The sequence below is a fragment of the Choloepus didactylus genome, chromosome 4 (assembly GCF_015220235.1).
Source record: "Choloepus didactylus isolate mChoDid1 chromosome 4, mChoDid1.pri, whole genome shotgun sequence".
Classification (NCBI taxonomy): domain Eukaryota; kingdom Metazoa; phylum Chordata; class Mammalia; order Pilosa; family Megalonychidae; genus Choloepus; species Choloepus didactylus.
Window position 1 is genome coordinate 141,672,636 of NC_051310.1, and position 23,131 is coordinate 141,695,766.

Genomic DNA, 23,131 nt, shown 5'->3' on the forward strand with positions numbered 1-23,131 from the left:
ACCCTTTAACAACTCTTTTCCCAACCAACTCCTCCTCCGCCAGGCCCGGGTTATGTTGTGTAAATTTTTTGAAAGAACAACCAATAAAAAGGCCCAGGAAACCATGCACTGGGTTCCTAAATTCCAACTTTCTTAAATGCTTAAGCTACACATAAGGCCTGACTGAGGAGCCGGGGAGACTGAGCTCTCTGCCCAAGTGGCAGCAAGGCATAATTAAATCCTGCAGGCAGCCCCTGCTGAAGCCACGAGCAGTAACGTCAGTAGTAGATCAAGGGAAGCCTGGGAGGAGCCGCAAGCCTGCCCACCGCAGCAGACGCTAGCGGTTCGTGCTTCCCACACTCCCCGCCGAGGCAGACACGCACCACGGGCCCAAGATGGCGCCATCCCCGGGCCCGCCTCGGCGTGGGGGGCGGGGCCGCGCGCGCCACGTGACCGCCCCTCCGGTCGCGCGGCGCCTGCTGCCCGAGACTCGCGTCGGGATCCTTGCGGCCGCGCAGGCGGTGTTCTTTTCCCGCTAAGGGTATCTTTCTCTGTCCCCGCGTACCCGCGAGGCTCACTCCCAGCAGCGGAGAGCCGGAGCGGGAATAGAAAAAGGGGCGCCGGGCAGGACAGAGGCAAAGAGGGGCTGCGGAACGCGGTGCGCAGCATCGGGGCGGGTGGTCGGAGCCCCCGGCGAGGGGCTGGGCCGGAGGAAACCGCCTGGTGTCCTGCAGGACGGCCAGGCGGGGAGGGTGAGGTTGTGGGGCAGATTCAGGGGATTGCGTCCAGGCTCTGGGCACCGTCGGGGACTCGCGGGTCCCCTCGGGGCTTGGACTACTTGGCTTGGGCGTTTCACGGGTATCTCATCGCCACCCAGCCTCGAAGCCAGCAAGATTGAAAAATAGCGCCAAATGTTCGTTTCCCTCTAAGGAGTGGGGTTGAGCCCATCAGCCCGAGGGGACTGGAGAGGGATGCCCCGTCGTCCCGCGAGCGGAAGGAGCAGGGGCTGAAGGGGTGGCAGGAGTGGAGAGCCTGACCATCAAATGCCTCCTTCTGGGTTTCTGTCTCTGCTAAGTGGGCTTGGCCGCGCTGACCACGCGGAAGGAGGGACGGACGACGCTCGGCGGGTTCTGACCTCGCCGCCTTCATGTGGCTGCTGACGGCGACTCAGGGGGGGACGGACATGGGGCGCAGCCTCGTCTCTTTCCCTCCCCTCCTCCCGGGCTCCGGGGTTGGAGATGTGGAGACGTGAGGGGACCCACCAGCTGCCCCGGGTTCACCAGGATTCCTCCAGGCATCTGCGCGTCTCTCCGCGCCCCGGATAGGAGAGGCTCCGCGCAGGGCTCCGAGGCGGGCGGGCGGGCAGCGAGCGGAGCGGGAGCCCCAGCCTCGCCATGGGGCAGAACGGGACCTGGATCTCCAGAAACGCCAGCGAGCGGCTCAACGCGTCGGGCGCCGAGGCAATGGGCGCGAACCGCAGCGCGCTGGGGGAGTTCGGCGAGGCGCAGCTGTACCGGCACTTCACCACCACGGTGCAGATTGTCATCTTCATAGGCTCGCTACTCGGTAAGCCACTCACGGGGCGCCTGCCGGGTGGAGCTCCTCGAGGGCACACACTCGCGAGAGCGGGGAGCTGGTGTCGCCGGAACCGCGGTGGGTATCGGGGTGTCAGGCAAAGTGCAAGTAGTTGAAGGAGGTTGAGGAATCCCGGGGTAACTGCAGTGAAGTTTTAAGCAGCCTCCAGCTGCCAAGCTGGAAGCAGAAGAATTCTCATGGGGCTTTCTCTTGGCCCAAGGATCGGTGCCCGGACCAGGTGGAGGTCACCCTCCCTAGACAGCCCTTGCGGAACGCTCCGGGATGGGCTCAGGGTTGAGCACATCATTCATTACTTCCCGGGTGCCAGGGTGGAGCTGTAGCCCGAGCTCTTGTTTACAAATAGCGAGGAACAGAGCTTCTCTGGGAATATGTTGCTGATGACTGGGGTGAATGTTACTCTCTGTTAACGTATTTTGTGCTACCATCTATTGCTTATGTTTAAAATTATTTTGAAAGAGCCTTATTTTGTGCGTGTTTTATGGCTTACTTCTTCGGAACACCGACTTGCTGGTAAACAACCCTGTGAAGTTAAACTCTGTGTTGCCTTCAGATATTTTTAAAACCCCCAAACCAAACAAAACCCCCTCTGTTTCCTACCTATGTTTTGTTTGAAGTACAGAATAAAGACAGGATTAAAAAGAACAACAACAAAACACGTGTATTTGTGGTCCAGAGAAGAAATGATGAACGAACTGAAATGAGTGGTTTGTAAAAACGTTTGCCCACCAGTGGGAGAATTAAGGGTACTTATGATAGCTACTCTTTAAAATGATAAATGATACAATCAATATTCTTTTGTTTTGAGGTTTGTTGAACATGATACATCCTGCTTGTTAATATGTGGCTCCCCTTTACATGTAAATCTCTGATGTAGCATTTATAAGGACATAAAAAGATTGCTTATGATTATATGTGGTACAGTAACCGAGAAGAGTCTTAAAGTTAAAAGTAAGTATGGGTTACTTTTTGGAGACACTTGTGAATTTCCATGGAAACCAAGATGACTGACATAAAAAGGAATGTGTTGGGAAAAATTTTTAAATTTTGGAAATCCCCTCATAGTTTCCATAATTGTCATGATCCCATTCTACTCTGTCATAGTATTTAATTTTCCACTTACTCTACTGAGGGTATTTTCGAGGTAGACATAAATGGGGCTGTCTAGATTTTTTTTTAAAGGATGTGAGTGGATTGTTAAATGGTCATTAATAAAGCAAGAGCCTGTATTCCAAACATCAACATTCATTTTACAGACACTTATTGAACACCTAGTAGGTATCAGACCTGATGCATTGTAAATTAATGAGAGTTAAATTAATTGTCACGTGTACTTAAAGTGTATCAGGAAGGCAGTATAAGTGGATGCATATTTATTTCTGCAGTTGTTTTTTAACCAACATATATATATGTATATATATTTTTGTTGTTGTTTTCCCCAGCCCCAGTATTATAACATTTTGGTTCTTCTATTTGTGTACATGATTTTAATAAACGTTTAATGGTGTTATGCAACCATTCTGGGATGTGTGCTGGCTACTTCTAGTCCTATGTAAGTAGAAGAGTTCACCCTGTCTTAATAAATTTTGTATCTGATGCTAGGACTAGGACAAGACATAAGGAGAAGACAAGACTCTTAAAGCAGAAGTCATATAGGTACTTGATAAAAAGTGAAATAAATAAGCAAAAACATAAAACAAACCAAGTTCAGAGTCTTCGGATGTTAGGTGAGGGCAAGAAAAACCTTAGTCCTTTTGTGTGATGATAGGCTCTTCTTTCCTTAGAGCAATTATAGTTGTAGTCTAGTCTGCATGGTGCGGTATGGAAGCCACTAGCCCAGTGTGCCTATTTAAAATAAAAATAAAATTAAATAAAATAAAAACTTCATCTTCTCACGGGCATGATTTGCAATTCAAGTGTTAAATAGTCACATGTAACTATCAGATGGTACAGCACTGATACAGAACTTTCCCATTACGGCAGAAAGGTCTAGTGGATGGTGCTCATCTAGGTAATAGACCTACTAGCATTTTGACTGAGAGTTAAGTTAATCGTTTAGTCTAGTTTTTACATCTTTGATTTTAGGTGGGAGGGGTGTGGGGCAGGGGAAGATATTATATTTCTTAAGAATTTCTAGTGATTTTAGAGACACTTAATATCAAATATTTCTATAACTAGACTCACATTTCACTAATCTAGAAATAATAATTATAGCTAACATGAATATTATGGTTTCTGTGTGGCAAGCACAGTTCTAAGTGCTTTACAACTAAACACTTATTGAATTCTCCTAAGAACTCTGGGGTTGTATTACAGTTACTATCTCCATTTTACACATTAAGAAACTAAAAGAGGCACAGAGAGGTTAAGTAATTCGCCCAAGGTCACTGAACAAGTACCAGAATTGAGATTTAAACCCCAGCCATCTGGTTGTAGAGGCTATGCTCTGCCTCTTAGGAGAGAATGCATTTACCTGTGTACACTATTGTTTGGTATTCCCACAATGTAGTTTATTATTATTCTTTAGAAACACTTGGTTTCCTTTCTTGACTGATTTCATAAACCCCTGGAAAGATGGGCTGTCGAATCCTTCAAGGCAATGACATGTAGATGTTATATTGACCTCGTGCTCACCAAATTGGGAATCAGCATGTGGTTGCAGTCCATTCAGTTCAGAGGGTGCAGCTACAGCCATATGTTCCCAAAGTCAGAAATACAGAACAGGAAAACTGGCATCTGAATCAGCATTATTTACCATAAGCAGGGGGTGGGCTTCAGTCTTGCTTTAGATAAAAAGGCAGGAAAACAGATGAGAACATCAGTAACTTTAATGCTAAAGAAAAATGGTGGTGTTAGAAATTTCCCCATAGTTTGACTCTTAAAAATTCGAGTACCATGGAAATAGAAGACAGAGCCTCTATGTAAATGTTAGTGCTGCTTCCTATTTCCTTTCCATTTTTGTAGCTTGCATTGGATTCAGGAATTCCTAGATAAGTCTGACCTTATGTCAGCTCTTTTCTACACAAACACCTTAAGTGACTTGCAAAAACTGCTTTTGTGGATGTCTCCAGAGAAGAGAATGATTTTCTCCTTGATCTTTGGTTATGCCCAGTTTGACCATGGGGATATGTTTTTACCTCTTCCACATTACTTGGGCTCTTCTAAGAGAGAATTCCATTAGTTCCTTTTTATGTTCAGAAGAAGCATAAATCTGAATAAAATCTTGAAATCAAAAGTCAAAGAACATGTGCAAAAGTGAAAAGCTTTTCTTATTTCCTTAAAAGCTTAACTGAATCATATTGCACTGAGGTTTTTGTTACTTAATGGTATTCTTGATTCATTGTTCTTTAAGGATTTGCCCCATACAAACATGTCTGTGTACATTGAATTCTCCTGGTAATGGCAGTTAAGGCTCAGAGCTTACGTAATGAAGCCTTGTGCAGTCATTTTGAGAGCTAGAAATAAATTGGGGAAACATAGTTTCATGAAGCCCAAAAATAGAGAAGTCAGATTAGGAATAAAAAAAAGGATTTATTGTGGGAGAAGAATCTGTATGGCTGGATAATAGATTGTGAAGGAATGAAATTGTATCTTGAATAGCATATGGCACTGATTTAATCTACTTACTTGCCCTGCCCCAAACAGACAAATGAGTTTTTATTTTATTTTTTCCCTTTACATAAATTCAAATATACTTCATATGTTCTCTAAATAGAATTTCTTCTTCATTGAGATTTCCAGAGGTCCACTCTTATGTGGAAATAATTCTTTGTACTATCAATATCTTGCAGCTCTTTTTGAAAACTGTTTTAGTGCCCTGTAATAGGAGAAATCCCCAAGAACTCAAAATAACAGTAATTTTCAACCCTGGGGAACATTATTCACTGTGTCAAAATGAAGTCAAGAATTGTATAAAATATTCAAATAATGCCTTTTGGGGGTTAGTGTTTCTCAACCTTCATGCAACATTTTGGGATATCTTCACATCTTGAAAGAGGATCAAATAATTCCCCTCCAATAAATTTATGGCACACATCACTTTTAGCAGTGAATGGTGGGAAATCAAAGACTCAAAAAGGTCTGGAATCACCATTTTAAGTAGATGGTCTGGTTTGCTAAAGCTGCCATGGTTTGCTAAAGCTGCCATTATGCAAAATACCAGAAATGGGTTGACTTTTATAAAGGGGAATTATTAGGTTACAAATTTATAGTTCTGAGGCCATAAAAATGTCCAAACTAAGGCATCAACAAGAGGATTCCTTCACTGAAGAAAGGCCAGTGGTGTCCGGAACACCTGTGTCATCTGGGAAGGCATGTGGCTGGAACCTGCTGGTCCTTTGCTCCCAGGTTCTGGTTTCAAAATGGCTTCTTGGCCTCTGTCTCTCTTAGTTTCTCCCTCTCAGCTCCTGTGCATCCTTCCTTGTTCTCCTAGGGCATTTCTCTCAAAGCGTCTGTGGTCCTCTCTTAGCTTTTCTGGGGTGAACTTGGGTCTTCATCTCTTAGCTTAGCATCTCCAAACATCCTTCTGTGTCCATCTCCAAGCCTCTGGATCTGTGTTGGTCCCTGAGCTCTCTTAAGGACTCTGGTAAGCTAATCAAACCCACCTTAAATGGGTGGGGTCACACTTCATGGAAATAATCTAATCAAAAGGTCTAATACACAATTGGTGGGTCGCATCTCCATGGAAATCATCTAATCAGGAGGTCCCACCCACAATAAGTCTGCACCCACAAGGTTGGCTTAAAAGGACATGGTTTTTGTGGGGGACATAATAGATTCAAACCAGCACAGATGGTTTGGATCTAACTTCTCAGGGTTGACCCACCCCGCTTCCTTGGAATCACAATTCAGGTGTCTAGAGAGCTGGCCTCCTTTCTTGAGCATTGACCTGAAAAAGGTCAGTGGTTGTGACTTGGCTTATTACCTCAAAGTTCTTCCAGGACTGATTGTCTCTGTCCTTATTAGCACAATGCCTGCCATTCATTGGAGACATTTAGGAGATTTTTACAAATGAATTTGCACTTATTTAAAGAATGTTGGTACTGTGGACGATAACCAACAAGTATGGCCTATCCTGAATTCCCAATGTCTATTTTTAAATGTTTCCAAATAGAGAAATCAGCCTCATTCCCTCCTGCCAAACTGTCGTATGTATGGTGTGGTAATTTGAAGCTATGTACTCCAGAAAAGATTATGTTCTTTTAATCCATTCCTGTGGGTGTGTAGACCTGTTGTGGTGGGACCCTTTTGGTTAGGTTGTTTCAATTGAGTTGTGACCCATCTCATTCAAGGTGGGTTTTAATCCTTTTACTGGAGTCCTTTATGAGAGAATAAAAGAAAAAAGCCCCAGAGACACTCATGGGATAAGTCTCAGAGAAACTAAGAGACAATGACACACCCACAGAAGGTGAGAGAGGAAGCGACTGAAGTGAGAAGCTGGAAGCAAGGACACCTGGGAGAGAAGGACCAGCAGATATCACCATGTGTCTTGTTATCTGACAGAGGAGCCTAAGCTCGCCAGTAACCGGTCTTCAGAGAAGATGTCCTACTGATGCCTTAATTGGACATTTTTACAGCCTTTGAATTGTAAACTTGTAAGCTTATACATCCCTATTTTTAAAAGGCAGTCCATTTCTGGTATATTGCATTTCATCAGCTTTACCAAACCAAAAGAGAAGGTTCTTATTTTTAAGCTATACCCTCTTCTATATAAATGTCTATAGTGAACCAGGGTGAAATTGATGACCCCAAGTGACAGTCCAACTTGTCTGTGAGTTGATTCCATGAGGTGGAATCAAGTGAAACCCAGAAGAGAAAGGAGAGGACATCGCCATGTGAGGTAAAAGCCAAGGAACCCCAAGGATTGCTGGCAGCCAGACCCAGAATGCCACAGACTTCGGGGAGAAAGCATCACCTCAATTTTGGAGTTCTCCTAGCCTCAAAACTGTGAAATCATAAATTCACAGTTGTCTAAGCCAGCCTATTTTATGGTATTTTTTCAGCAGCCAGGAAACTATGACATTTGTTTATAGTCATTCAACAGATCATATTGGGTGCCAGCAATGTTTATGGTACTGTGTTTGACGAAGGAATATATTTGTGCTTTCAATACTAGTGGAAATTAAGCAGATAATACCTGAATAAATCTGGGAGTTCCTTACTTAAGTGCTCGATAGAAACAGTGTTAATACTAGTTTGTGCTTATAATTCATAATTACACAGGATGATTTTAGTTAACCATAATTGTAGCCGGTAATAACACAGTGTCAACAGTCTTACTGCTGCTTGCTGTTTCTGTTTTTGATGTGCCTTGAAACCTAGGAGACTACATCAAGAATAAGGTATCTTGAATTGACCTAAGGAGTATGAAATGGGGTCAGTAGTCACCAGCCTGGGTAGGTGAACTTCTTATGCATTGAATCAAATTGCCTCACATTGTCTTTGATTTCCATGTAATGGATGCATTTCCACCCATTCTTTCATAGTGCAACACGCTTGGCCAAGATAATCAATCTGACCTCCATCTGAATGATACACTGTTGATAACCCTATGTGTTTCCTTTCTAGGCCTTTAAATGTATGTCCTCCCACTTGCCAATTCTTCCTGGAAATTAATTCTCCTGTGAAACTTTTTTTTTTTTTTTAAATAAGAGCTTAATTGTCATACGTGCCATACAATTCACCCAATTAGGTGTACAACTCAATGGTTTTTAGTATATTTACTGAGTTGTTGCTTGTGCTTTTGGTGTTATAACTAAGAATCCATTGCCAAATCCGAAGTCATGAAGATTTCCTCCTATGGTTAGTTCTAATATTTTTATGGTTTTAGCTTTCATATTTAGATCTTTGATCTGTTTTAAGTTAATTTTTGTATATGGTGTGAGTTAGGGATCCAAATTCATTCTTTTGCATCCTTTTACGGACACCCAGTTGTCCTACCATCATTTGAAAAGCCTATTCTTTACCTATCGAATTGTCTGGGCATTCTTATCTACCCTCCGAAAACTTTGGATTCTGTTGTCCCATTGAAGAATTGTTATAAGCCTTTGACAAGGAATAAATAAATAAGAGGGAAATAAATCTCCTCTCCCTACCCCCATACCCCTTGCCAGCAACTTGCTTGAATCAATTTTAAATGTTCTTTAAAAACGTAGTTTAGAAACAGAGTTTTCCAGAGGCATAGAGGAGATGAATAACTTAACCAATGTATTAATAGAGACTTAGTCTGTGTTTCTTAGATTCTTTGACCTCAAACAGCAATTAGGCCCTTTTTGTGTGTGCTAATGTCTTTTTTTTTTAGGGCTGTCATTTGTAATTGCTGGGATGTTAATAGATAATCTGGCTGCATCATAACTCTGCCTCATTTATGCTGTTTCTGACAGGAACTGCTGTCATCTAAAATAACTAACTCCAGAAATATTTACAACAATTCCCTCTTTACAAATGTTCTGACAGCCATGAGCCCAGTGGAGCAGGAGGACATGTTGAAAGTTTGGTCCGTTGTCTTGTTTTGCTGCTGGATCCTCTTTTGTCTAGCCCTGTTTTGTTCTGGACCTTAGTTGGTGGGCCTGTGCTACTGAAATACATAAATCCTTTGCAAATACCTCATTCCCACATCAGAGTAGTGTTTACATGGTGTTAAAACTTCCCTTTGTATGCTGGTAGTTAATGGTGAAGCAGTAGACCATTTTTGATTCTGGTAGAGCAATCAGTTCATTTATTGTCTGGAGTTTTTATTTTTTAGGACCTCCCTCCCACCATTTTTTGTTGCTTTCAAAGTCTCAGATCCAAATATCCTTGGTTCTCCTACAGAGATGTATACTTTTACTTTATTTCGTGGCATTTTGTAGAATGGAAAGGAATTTGTCTCAAAGTGGGGAACAAACAGATATGGCTCTGTTTTCATCTGGGGACATTCAACTCTTTGAAAGTATTTCTTCTGTAGAGTTGGCTGAAGAATTTCCACAAGTCATTTTTTCTGAATAAGTCATTTAGATTGAATAGTGACTGGAACCATCTTCATTAGCATAAAAATTTAGGAGTGGCTCTAGGCAAAATTTGGAAGTAAGGATTTGCCTTAGGCAAAACAAAAAAGTAAGAAAACTTTATTTTCAGAAAAAGCAACCTCCACTTTCAGAGATTTTATGTTCACATATAGTCTTTGTACTAGCTGCCTGTCTCCTCTCAGATACCCCTTTCTTGTTGTCCTTTTGGATGCTATTGACCTTATTCTGAGTTTCTTACTTACATGAATATCCTCTTTCTTTCAAATTTAACAGTGCTGTGTTCCCTTCCATCGCCTGGCATGCTAAATAAATAAATTACTTCAAACTTAGATGTTAAAAGGTAATGTATTTGTTGACCTTTTCAGGTACTTTAAGAAGGCATTTCAGGTATTTTTTAAGAAGTTCACTATCTTAAGCAAAAGGGTGACTAACTTGAGCATTTCATACATTTCACAGGTGATGGGGAGGAATAGGGTGGATGGATCTTTTAGGAACATCTAGTCCCATCATACAGGCAAGACTATTGCAGGTAAAGCATTTAGAAAAGTTGAGGGTATAGGCACAAACGTGTCACATAAAGGGAGGAGGGTGTCAGTTAATACTAGTGTCTTGCTCTTTCTTTATGGTTTTAATTCCCTCTTTTATCTCTAATAATTTTAAACATACTATTTCAGATTGTTACTTGTGTCTGCTTGTTGCTTATTGTGTCTGCCAACTCTCCCCTGTGGTAGATTATTTCCTTGTGTGTTTCTAAATTTTTGATTGTGAGTCCTCTACTTTTTTCTGAAGGATTCTATTACATTTTGGTTGTAGAAGTGGCCTCTAGAGCAGTTTCATATTTGTTCTTGCCAGGTATCACAGAGTCATTGCCAGCCCAAGACCTCAACTGCAAGAAGAGACAGATTGCATTGTTACCTCTGAGGTAGAAGGCATAATTTTTTAACTTCCTTTTCATTAAGGTGTCTACTCTTTGAGGATAATGGCTTTATAGAGGAGTTTCCATTCCAACTTCTTGCATCAGGTAGGCCCAAGTTCTAGTTTCCAGTCCTTGTGTGGGTGTTGCAACCCAAAATTCTAGCTATTTGGGCCCATTTCCTGGTCTGAAAATCATCCCTCAGTGCAAGCACTCTGAAATCTTTGTTTCAGGTGACAGGGAATTTCCTTTTATTTCATGTAAGCTCAGCTGTGAATTTAAAGATGTCATCTGTTTTATCCAGCACTTCTAGGTGTACAAAACAGGGAGAGTTCTGTCTAAAACTTAGGCCACCATTTTGCCAGAATCAGAAGCTGAGGAATAAGCAAAACACACTAAAAGTAAAAGATGGGTTGATTGTCAAATTTGATTCCAGAAGACATTTAACCAAAAATCGGCTCACTGTAAAGTGAGGTGGTGGCCATCTGGTTAGAATAAAAATACCCTGTAAGATAAAGGAAAAGAAATTAGTAAGTGGTATGAGGAAAGATTAAGCTCAAGAAATTTTAGGAAATCTATTCTAAAAAATATCAAGATTGTGTATATATTGCCAATATTTAACCATTTTTGACTTTCAAACACTGCAATATTATATGCTACAAACTAATAGTAATTCTTAAAAAATAAAAAGATGTATAGAAATAAGTTTAAAAGAGCCATTTTAAAATTTATAGAGGTTAATAGAGGCATTTAAAAATTATTTATTAAGGAACTACCTGATTACAAAATATTGGCATATTTATGATATGCAAATTCAAGTTGGATATCAAGAAAGGAACCCTTGTCATTTGAGGGTATCTGGAAGCAAAGAAAAGCATTCTGAGGTCAGATGGAAGTTCTGGAAAGAAGAGTGTTGGAACTCATTGATTGAGTGCCTGTTTCTGATATACAGTGTGGGACTTCAGTACATTTTTATTGCATACGTGAGAGAGTAAAATCTGGGTTCCTGTTACTTTATACTCATAAAATATTAAAAATGTTTCTCTTTTCTTTCTAATCCCATAGTTTCTGGGTGTATCTGCAAATGTGGCCCATGGATCAAATGCAGAATCTACTACTTGAGAAGTGAGGGAATGGGGGGACACACTTGAGATTGCTAGCCAAATAGTTTTTAACCCAATTTTGTGAACTAGAATTGTATCATTTATACAGTTGACTGTCTCCAGGGCTCTTGTCCCTAAGCGTCTATCAATTAGTAATTGTGGAATTAAATTAATTATACTATACTGAGTTGTGTAAGTTTAACCTAAAAGTCCATCGTGAAACTAGGTGTTAAAAAGGATTACTGACAAAAGGAAAGTAAGTAAAGATAAAGCCTCCCTTTGCACACTTTAAGTCATGTCCCAAACCCAGTACTCCAGGTGTGCAGCCTTGAACCTCTCAGTTATCACTATATTAATTTAAAGAAAAGAAAGCCCTCCCACCAAGGGTTTCTCTTTGACCAGTACTACTGAAAATCCTTGAATGCCCTTTTGGTGGTGGTGGTTTGTTTTGCTTTTGCATTTGCAAGTGATTTACAGGGAAATGCCTTTAGACTGACTCAAGCAATGTTTTGACTGGTGGTCACACTTAGTTCTGAGGAATGTTGGGAAATGGTTCTTTCTGTCCAGTACTGAAACCTTGCTTCACTAGATCAGAGACACCCTGAAAAAGTTTTCAGATTAAACCACAGGTTTAATACAATTTTAAATAAAATTCCAACAATGGTTTATTATCAGTTTCGGAATTCATGCTTTTTCTGATTATTTCTGATGAAAGGTTCCTGCCTAGGGGCCCATTTACAAAGGTAGAGGCATGTAACCTGTCGCTACAGTCTTTCTCTTTGGCTCCCTCACTTTTTTTTCTTTTGAGTGATTTTTAAAATAACAGAAAAAAATATTAAATTGTCACAGACCCACCACTCTGAAATAATACATGCTAACATTCTGTAATGTTTGTTTCATATCTTTTATTTTATAAAAATGAATAAAATGTTACAAGTGCAATTGAATTTCCCCTGTCTCTCCCCAATCCATTCTCCTCCTTCTCTTCCAGCAGCAGTTGCTATGTGAAATTGGTGTATAATTTAAACTTCTTTCCTGTCTTTGACCTTTTGGTTCTGCCTGACTCTTGCCTGTGATTGTGAAGTTTTTGCCAGCTAATACTTAGTCATTGCCTATTGCGTGGAAAGATGAATCCATACACAATGTTGATTTCCAAATGATGGTTACCTAGTCTGGGAAATCATTATACATGGAAGTTTAGAACATTCATAGAGACTTTTAATGAGGAAAGACAAGGAGGGTTTTGCTAATGGGAGATGGCTGCTTCCTGTGCAATTTAGGTACCCCTGGCTTATCTGCAAACATGTTACTGCCAACCAAGAACCAAGAATACTGCTTTAGCTTTGTTCTAGTTTGCTAATGCTAATGCTGCAGAATGCAAAACACCAGAGATGGATAGGCTTTTATAAAACGGGGGTTTATTTCGCTACACAGTTACAGTCTTAAGGCCACAAAGCGTCCAAGGTAGCACACCAGCAGTCGGGTACCTTCACCGGAGGACGGCCATTGGCGTCTGGAAAACCTCTGCTAGCTAGGAAGGCAGCCGGCGTCTGCTCCAAAGCTCTGGCCTCAAAACGGCTTTCTCCTAGGACGTTCCTCTCCAGCAAGCTTGCTCCTCCTCAAAACATCACTCACAGCTGCACTCCGTTCCCTCTCTGAGTCAGCTCATTTATATGGCTCCACTGATCAAGTCCCACCCTGAATGGGCGGGGCCACACCTCCATGGGAACATCTCATCAAATTCATCACCCACAGCTGGGTGGGGCACATTGCAAGCAAATCTAACCAGCACCCAAACGCCTGCCACACAAGACCAAAAAGATAATGGCATTTGGGGGACACAATACACTCAAACCAGCACAAGCTTTATATTTACACCGCACACACACACACACATACACACACATACACACACTGTTACATGACATATTTACATATATCACATTTCATTCAATTATTGTAATAACCTTTTAAAATAATGTAAGGGACATTTTCTGATTTCATTTTCTCAGCACAACCCTTCCTTCTCAAAGCACCACCACTCTTCATTAATACATGCATATCCATTGGTGAGCCTCCCTTCTAGTTTCCATTAGGCTTCTTAGTTGCCGACTACAGACCCTACTGTCAAAAGAAGACCCAGCTAAAAAAAACATTTTAGAAAAGAAAAACGTTTACTTTTAAAGATGAATTGCAGGGGGGTCCAGGCTTTAGAAGAACTGGCTTGCCAAATTTAACATACAATGAATATTTAAAAGAAAACAACCATAAGGTTATGATATTTACAGTTTCTCTGTTGTTGGTAAAAAAAAAAAAAATGAAACAAAACAAAAAAGCGGTTTTCTCATATGAGTGTTACAACCTCAGAGATTGTGTCATATCTTCAGACATCAGTAGTGCAAAGTTGTTTTTATTAGGAGTCATTAACTTACAGGAAAGGCTCAGATTTCATTTATTTTGAGAACTAGAACTAGATAGAGTAGTCTTGGATTTTTAAATGTGTCTTTTTTTTTTTTTTTTGGTAGAGGAAAGGGGCTCAGGGTGCAAGTGCTTTTTCTCTCCCGACTGTGGGACATAATGTTCACATTTCTCCATAATGCAACAAGGCAAGGTGTTAACTTTGCTTTTACACCAATATAGCCAGTTTATGAAGAAAGAAGTTTATTGCAGAGTTGCTGTTTTAGTTTCCCAGTTGCTAAGACAAATACGGTACATTGGGTCGACATGGTTTTGAGGTGAGGGGAAGTCGTGTATTGAGGCATCACCAAGGCCCTGCTTTCTCCCTGAAGACGGTGGCTTTCTGGGGCTGGCTGTTGGTGATCCTTGATCCTTGGCTTTTCTGTCACATGGTGATGTCTTCTCCTTTGACTTTCAGCTTCTTCCCATGGAGAGCTTTCTCCCTTGATGTTTGAAATTCATTCTGTTTATAAAAGACTCCAGTAATCTTGATTCAAGTCCATCCTGATTCAGTTGGGCCATACCTTCCTTAACTGAAGAAACAGCTTCAAGAGATCCTATTTACAATGGGTCCACGCCCTCTAGAATGTGGGCCAAGACCAAGAACATGGGGTATACAATCCAATCCCCTGCAGTTGCTTTCTGGGAACCAAGCTTGGATGCCATAGATTTAGGGACACAGTTAAGAAATGTGCACAATTATACCTGTTGGTTCTAGCAGAAACCATGTAGCTGTTACCATGTACTACCAATGATGTGAGGGATTAGATCCTAGAACCTTAGGACACAGCTGGCCCAGAAGAAAAAGATGTCTGTCATCTTACTGTACTTACAAGATGATCTGATGACTCTGCAGCCAGCCCCCACTTCATGTTAATCACATCCACTTTCCTTGGGTACATCTGCTTGGCAGAACCTAGTTCAAAAGGCTGCAGCCTAGCAGCAAGGCTGTCTGAAAAGTGTTGTTTTTAGCTTTCCATCCTTTGTAGCAGAGGGTAGCCAGATGGTTGGAGGGTAATGGAGGGAATTTTATATGAACCAAACTGCAGTATCTGCCACTTTCTACTTTATATTGATTCCTATTTGTCTGTTCCTCACAATACTCTCTTCATGGCTCCACTCCCACCCTGTGAACTGGGGGTGGGCACGTGATCCAGGCTTTGCTGAACCCAGAATCCTATTTCCCTGTTCACAGTGACTGGCTCAGGGATGGTCATGGGATCCAAGCTTGGTCAATCCAAGTCCTTGCTGTGGAGATGCTGGTAGAGAAGCCCTTTTCCAAAGGGTTGCTAAGCAGAGATAATGGAACCAGGAACTGGTCTGCTCAGGAGAGTGTAAAGCCAACACAGAGAAAGATGCAGAGCTGAAGATGGAAAGAGAGAGTCCTGATGTCCTTGTTTCAATTCCTGGAGGTCCTGAGCCTAACACCATCCCTGCGTTTTCCAGTTACATGCACACCAAACCCTACCCCCCCCAACCCCAAAATACAAAGGCCAACCCAACAAACAAACAAAAAACTCCACACTTTGTTTTACTTAAACTTATTTGAGTTCGGTTTCTGTCACATACAACAGAAACATCCTGACTACTAAATATAGTATTTTTGTCACTATTCCTTTATAACATTTGGGCAAATAAGTTCAGAGGGATTAGTGTTTTGATTTATTTACAACACAGTCTCACAGCCAGGCAGGGCCTGATGCAATGGACATCTGATGCCCAGGAAAGAACAGCAGCTGGAATCCAGGGCCACTGGAGAACTAGGCAGGAGCCTGAGATGGTCTGATAGCTGGAGAGATGCTCATAGATGCTGAGGAGTATTGTAAAGTCTGGCAGTTGAAGAGGTCAGGATGGAATGTCATTCTCAGGCTCAGAGGTAGAGTCTGAGGGTGAGAACCCAGTAAGAATGTAAAGGAGGGTATGCAGAGGCAGAAGCCCAGAGAAGATTCTGCTGACCAGTGGCAACTGTCCTGAATCAGCATACAGTCTCTAATTCTTTTCTCTTTCAGTTTAACATCCTTTTTAAAAAAATCAACAACTATTTACATGTAAGTAGATCAACAACTATTTACCATAAATGGTTGTTCATACTTAATGTAAAAACTTAGTAGCAAGAAAAAAATCTGGCTGTGTTAAAAAACGGAAATAATTCTCTTGTTAGATGTGGCCTCCCAGGAGATGATCCCAACAGTCTCTGAGCCATAATCTGGCTTCGGCTTTCCTGAGCGGTTACAGGAGGTCCTGGGGAGGCCAGTGAGCAAGGCTCTGGGTAAGTCCTGGGAAACAACCCTCACCACAGTCAAGGCATCTAATGGATGGTGGATGAGGTTCTGGACTTCTGTGGGGATATGGTCAGGGGGACCGAGCTGCTCTGTTTTCTGCTTTGCATTTCACTGTCGCCAGTGCCCAGCTCTCAGGAGTCAAAGCAGAACATTTCTGTGAGGGGCAATGAGTGTCCTCGGTTGATCCAAGCTCAAGGCATGGAGGGGAGAGTGGGTTCTTTGTCAGCACAAGTATAGAGGAATCTGGGCCATGCTCATCTGGGCATTGTCAAGTTAAATAGACAATACAAAGGCAGAAGGCACAGAGCATGTAGGGGAAGGTGGAGAGGAGCAAACCAGAGACATCCAGCACAGCCTCCCAACCACCTTTCAGTTTCTTGAACATGCAAGCTCAATACTATGCAAGGCCATTGTCCTTGCTGTTCCCCCTGCCTGGGAGTGTTCTTCCCTCGATGCCTTCCCTGGCTCGAGTGTTCATCCTTTAAATTGCAGCCCAAATGTCAAGTCCTCCAACAGGGCTTCCCTGACCACTTATCTAAATTTGCTCCGCCCCACCCCACTCTCATCACATGACCCTGTTTATTTCCTCTACAGCAGTTATAATCCCAGAAAATATCTTGTTTCTTTGTTTTGTGTTCTATTCCCCTCCCTTGGAATGCAGGTTCCATAAGGACAGGAACTTTGTTTCCTACACTGCTGTGTCCCCTATATCTGGAACAGCACCTGGCATAGACTTAGTGCCCAATAAATTCTGAGCAAATGAATGAAATGCTGGGGATAATTAAACAGGTGACTAGCCACTGTCCTGATTTGCAGGTGGCTTAGGAGCCTTGTGGAGGTGAACCCAAACCTAGTCCACGGGTAGGATTCACACACAGACAGACATGTCCAGCAGACTAGAGTGGTGCTGACAGGAGCCAGATATCTGGAGGGATAGCAGGTCTCAATAGGACATCCACGAGAGCAGAACTTTATAGCTGGACTTCAAAAATTAGAGTGAGCCTAGAAATAAGATAGGCAGCCTTTTGAACTAGGTAGCATTATGTATATGAGGACATCACTATAACTTTTTGAGGCTTTTGGATCCTGGATAAGGTCAAATTATTGCTGGAAGCAGCCCGGGGGCATAACCCTCCCTGTGGGAGAGTTTTTAGGAGGTATTATTGTCATAAGGGAGCCACAGGTAGCATTTGCCTGTGCCAGCGCAGATGTCTTCTAGGTTACATGGGTTCAGAGTGATGCCCTTGAGTTTTTATCAACTTTTAGGGGACCACCCTGGGGGTTATTGAATAAGGGCCCAAAACAACAGAATATTTTGATTCTAGCCAAGGCAGCCAGCAAATGTTAGGTTGAACCTCTTCTCTCCAATTCCCTACTTTTGCACAACTGGATGTAGTAGGAAAAGTCATAGAAAGCACCATGCAAAGCTGATAGAATGTGTATGAGTGCAATAAAGGCTGATCGTCACTTGTTTCACTCATTTGTGCACACATAGATTTCAGCATCTATTTTTTTTTAATTAAACATTTTATTTTGAGATGATTGTAGAGTCACATGCAGTTGTAAGAAATGATACCGAGAGAGCCTGTGTACGCTTTATCCAGTTTCCCCCAATGATAACATCTTGGAAAACTGTAGTCCAGTGATCACAGCCAGGATACTGATGTTGAGACAGTCAGATTCAGGACATTTCCATGACCACAAGGACTCTTCTCGCTGCCCTTTTATAGCCACACCTACTTCCCTCCTGCCCCCACACACTCCTTAACTCTTGGCAACTGTTAATCTGTTCTCCATTTCTATAATTTTGTCATTTTAAGAGCATCATATAAATGGAATCATATAGTTTGTACATTTTTGGATAGGGTTTTTTTCCCCCACTCAGCATAATTCCCTGGAGAGTCATCCAATTTGTTGCGTGTATCAATGGTTTGTTCCTTTTTAATTCAATGTCGTTTACATAACTTTCTTGAATGAAAGCTTGAGCAGCCCCACAACTTTTCTGGTTACTCTTAAGATGCAAAAAAAACTCTCGATTTAGTACTTAATATGTACAGTTAGACGAAAAAGTTCAAGTGCCAAACTTGATTTAAATGAAAAATTTCCTCCTCCCTGCAACCCCAAACCCAGGTGTATTGCCTGGGTGAAGACTGAAATTGGGCAAAGGAATCTGATCTTTTTCCTTTTCCATCTTGAGCTTCTGGCCAAGATTTCTTGACCCTCTAGGATGGAGCAGGTGTGGGGATTGGCGGTGTAGAGCGTGTAGAGGGAGGCATTGGAGGGACAAAATGGCATTATGTGACTGACATGTTGAGAGTGGCTTCATGCTCCCTCAGCTTTCATCTGTTGTCCTGATTATACTAGGGCTCCTAGTCTTGGTTGGTAGCTTACTCTCTTCTCAGTCCCGTGAATGCCATTGGGCCTCCAGCTTTTCTCTGTGGAGCCCTGTTTGCCCCTGCAGGTGACCCCCTTGGGCATATCTTGACACCCCAATGCCATTGCTCTCACTCCTTTGTCCATGCTTGATCCATGGGGAACTCATGTGCATCTTCTGCTGTGGGAGTGTAGGTGGTCCACCACAGCCTCTTTGTAGCAGGTCATCAGCCCATCTCTTGCACTTAAGCTTTCCCAGACAGGAATTTGTCACAAATTCACTGTGAGCCTCAGTTGCAGGGGACACAATCAAGCTGTCTGAATGGGCTTCTTGAAGGCCCCTTATTAGGCTTAAGGGGAGAGACAGATACCCTCTTCCCTTCCCCCTTGGGTGAGTAAAATTCACAGCCCACCAAACAGCTCTCTTTCTTCTCTATTCTTTCTTTTTTTAAAATGCATTATTTATTGTGGACTTTAACATACATACATAACTGATAACTTTCAAAGTATGATTTAGCAAGTAGTTAGAGAACAAATTTCAAAGAATGTCATGGGTCACAGTTCCACAACTTCAGCTATTTCCATTTTTGTAAAATATAACATACATACAGAAAGGTATTACTTTTGATGTACAGCTCAACAAGCAGTTTTGTAGGTAATTTCAAAAAGTTTTATGGGTTACAGTTCCACAATTTCGGTTCTTTCCTTGTTATGCAATATAGGGTATTTACAGAAAGGTGAGGACTTTCAAAGCACAATTCAATGAGTAGCTATAGAGCAAATTTCAAAGGATGTTATTGATTACAGTTCGACCATGTCATTTACCTCCTTCCAGCTACTCCAACACCCCAACATCTAAAAGAAATACATATATTTATATAAAGTTTCCGTATTCATAGACCTTTGTTAAATTTTATTTGTTGCTACCCCTTCCTCTCACTTAATCTCTTTCTCCATCTTCAGGGATGTCTAGGCAGCGAGCACCCTCACTTGTTCATATTGAAAGGGGGTGTCAACAGTATGGGGAAGGGAGCTGCATCTGATTGTTGTTTTTAAAGAGGCTGTTGTCTCTGGGTTTTGTGACTTGTCTGGCATAGGAACACTCTGGTAGATTTAAGTTTCTGAGAGATAAAACTTAGTGAGTGAATCTTTTATAGAATCTCAGGTAGGAACCTAGGTATTTGGGGACTATTTTGGTAAGGGCATGGCGTACTATGGCCATTTGGGATGTCTAGCTGGAGCTTGCATAAGAGACACCTCCAGGATAGCCTCTCAATTCTATTTGGGATCTGTCAGCCACTGTGATGTCAGCTTGTTACCTTTCTTTTTTTCCCCCTTTTGGTCAAGTAGGAATTTTCATTCCCTTGCTGCCAGGGCCAAGCTCACTCCTGGGAGTCATGTCCCATGTTGCCAGGGAGATTTATTCTCCTGGGAGTCATGCCCCTTGTTGGGGGGAGGTTAATGGATTTATTTGCTGAGTTGTGCTTAGAGAAAGGCCACATCTGAGCAACAAAAGAGGTTCCCTGGAGATGCCTCTTAGGCATAATTATAGGAGGGCTCAGCCTCCCAGTTACAACTCTAAGTTTCACAAGAGCAAGCCTCAAGTCAAGGGCTTGATTTATTAAGTAGTGGGTTCCTAATTGCACTTAATATATATTCTATCCCAAGATAAACAGTCAGTTTCTTACATTATCTTCACTTAGTTGTACAATCATCATACTCTCAAGTTTAAACAATTATCATAACATAATACATCCCAGAGTTCTTATCAGCTGCTAATTATTCATCCCTAGTATTAGTGTAGTGTTGGAAGATATTCCTATTAAATATAGTCTTTAACATGTAATGGGTAGTTTTTCCGTATATACCACTCTGTTGTTAACCCTCTGCACCAGTGTCATACCTTGTAAGTATATCATGCTAACACTTATTTATTTAGGTTTGTGGTGCGATTCTGAGGGTTACATGCCTTTAAACAACCATTTATGAACATGTTCTCCTTCATTGTGTCACTGATACTTATAATCCCATTAACGAACCATAGTCACACCTGACCATTACCATACCATTAAGTTCACCCTCATTATCATATCTGTACATATTAGATTATAATTCCCCCTTTACTAATTCTGTCTATTTCTAGGTCCCCTATATTCTACATTATAAGACACTTATTTTTACTTTTTTCATGGAGTTTGTATTGGTGGTAACATACAATATCCCTCCTTTTGTGTCTGGCTTATTTCACTCAACACTGTCTTCAGGGTTCATCCATGTTGTCATATGTTTCATGAACTCATTCCTTTTTACAGCTGTGTATTATTCCATGGTATGTATATACCACCTGTTTTGTATCCACTCATCTGTTGAAGGATATTTGGATTTTTTCCATCTCTTGGCAATTGTGAACAATGCTGCTATGAACATTGGTTCCATTCTATTCTTTTATACCTTCCAGGCAGATGAGGGTTTGAGTCTTAAAATCTATTTGGCCTTAACTTGGAAAAATTTGCATCTTGATCTGACACCTTACTTTCATATGCTATAATTTTATACCTTAATGCCTTGTAGAATTTTCCAATTCCAATGAAAAAAATGCTTTTTTCCTCCTTGAATTTCATGGAGCAACTTTTATCTAAACTCTCCACATACTTCTTTGACATCAGCATCTGCTTTTGCTGGAAGCACTTTTGGAGCCATCTAACAGTTTTTCCAGGCCCATCATCCTCACTTCCAAGTGGTATGAGTGAGAGACCATCTTTTTTTTTTTTAAACTCATATGTGACATGGTGTTCCAGTTTGCTAATGCTGCCAGATTGCAAAATACCAGAAAGGGATAGACTTTTATAAAGGGGGTTTATATGGTTACAGAGTTACAGTCTTAAGGCCATAAAGTGTCCAAGGTAATGCATCAACCTTCACTGGAGGATGGCCAATGGCGTCCGGAAAACCTCTGTTAGCTGGGAAGGCACGTGGTTGGCATCTGCTTCAAGTTCTGGTTTCAAAATGGCTTTCTTCCAGGATGTTCCTCTCTAGGCTTCAGCTCCTCTCCAAAATGTCACTCTTAGTTGTTCTTAGGGCATTTGTTCTCTCTTAGCTTCTCTGGAGCAAAAGTCTGCTTTCAAAGGCTGCCTCCAAAATGTCTCTGTAAGCTGCATCTCCTCTCTCAGCTCCTGTGCGTTCTTCAGTGTCCCTCTTGAGTGTAGCAAGCTCACTCCTTCTGTCTGAGCTTATATAGTGCTCTAGTAAGCTAATCAAGTCCAATGCTGAATGGGCAGGGCCACATCTCCATGGAAATTATCCAATGAAAGATTTCACCACAGTTGAGTGATCACATCTCCATGGAAACATCCAATCAAAACTCTCCAACCTAATCATCACCAATACATTTCCTGCCCACACAAGATGCATCAAAGATTTTTTGGTGACACATTTTGGGTGACTTATTACATCCAAACCAGCACACATGCTATTGAAAATTTCACACAAATCCTCAAGTAACCATTATGATCTCTTTAGGGCAGTTTTTCCTTCTCACTTGTCTGGTTGCCATTCACAAACTCCATGACATACTTATGTGTGGCTTTTATGAGACCTGATAAAATTTGCAGTGGGGAGCTTACACCCTCAGTAAGGACAAATGATACTGTTGCCTCCTTTTAACATATTCCATCAAATGACCTCTACAAGGAGCCCAAAGTAGCCTTGGAGGTAATTTCAAGTCATTGTGCCCTCCAATCAGCATTTCCTTGTCCAAAATAAAGCAATTGAGGGAGTGCCTTGTATTAATAGTGACTTTGTATTTTCTGCGAGAGAATTTTTGAGAAAACCTCTGCCTTGTGTTGGAGGGTATGGGATAGTTATTCCCTGGCTCCCTGGGTATCCCTGTATGTATTCATTTGCACCTTTAATTACAGCTACTTCTTTTTTTGGGGCTTCCCATGCAGTTTCTTAGGACAAGAAACACTTTCAGATGCTATTAAATTGGAAGGAAAGAATAGCTCTCTGAAGTCAAACTGAGTGTGAATTTAATTTCCAGGAACACAGAGTTCAAGTAAGACTCAAGCAGAGACAAAACAATCAAATTTTGGTTTCTAGACCCTCTCACTGATTGATGAGAATAGCACCTATTCCATTTGTCCTGTTTCTGTGGCCTGCTCCCAAGGCTGCAAATCTTTAGCAGTGATGAATCTACAAAAGATCAGAAGCCCTAAGGCGAAGCTTTCTGCCTCCGCCAGTTGAGAGGCAGGATTAGGGACAAGAGGGCTAACTGCCCTATTTCTCTGCGGGATGCTTTTATTGTTAAGATTGGATGGGACTTTTCTCTGAAGAGTGCCAAACCATTTTTCTTGTTAGTAACAAATCAATGGGCTCTAGCTGGAGAGGATCTCACTAGGTGCTTAGGAAGGGTGAATTCTAGCCTGA

At 41.7% G+C, this 23,131-nt stretch overlaps 1 protein-coding gene across 1 annotated transcript in view; it reads left to right on the plus strand.

Moving 5' to 3' along the window:
* The first annotated feature begins 537 nt into the window (after window positions 1-537).
* The window catches only part of GPR176 (G protein-coupled receptor 176), a 113,590-nt gene continuing 90,996 nt past the window's right edge, over window positions 538-23,131 (plus strand). The window contains exon 1 of the mRNA XM_037835430.1: window positions 538-1,545. Within this exon, the coding sequence (XP_037691358.1) occupies window positions 1,374-1,545 (172 nt within the window). The 5' untranslated portion in view covers window positions 538-1,373. The remainder of the gene's footprint in view (window positions 1,546-23,131) is intronic.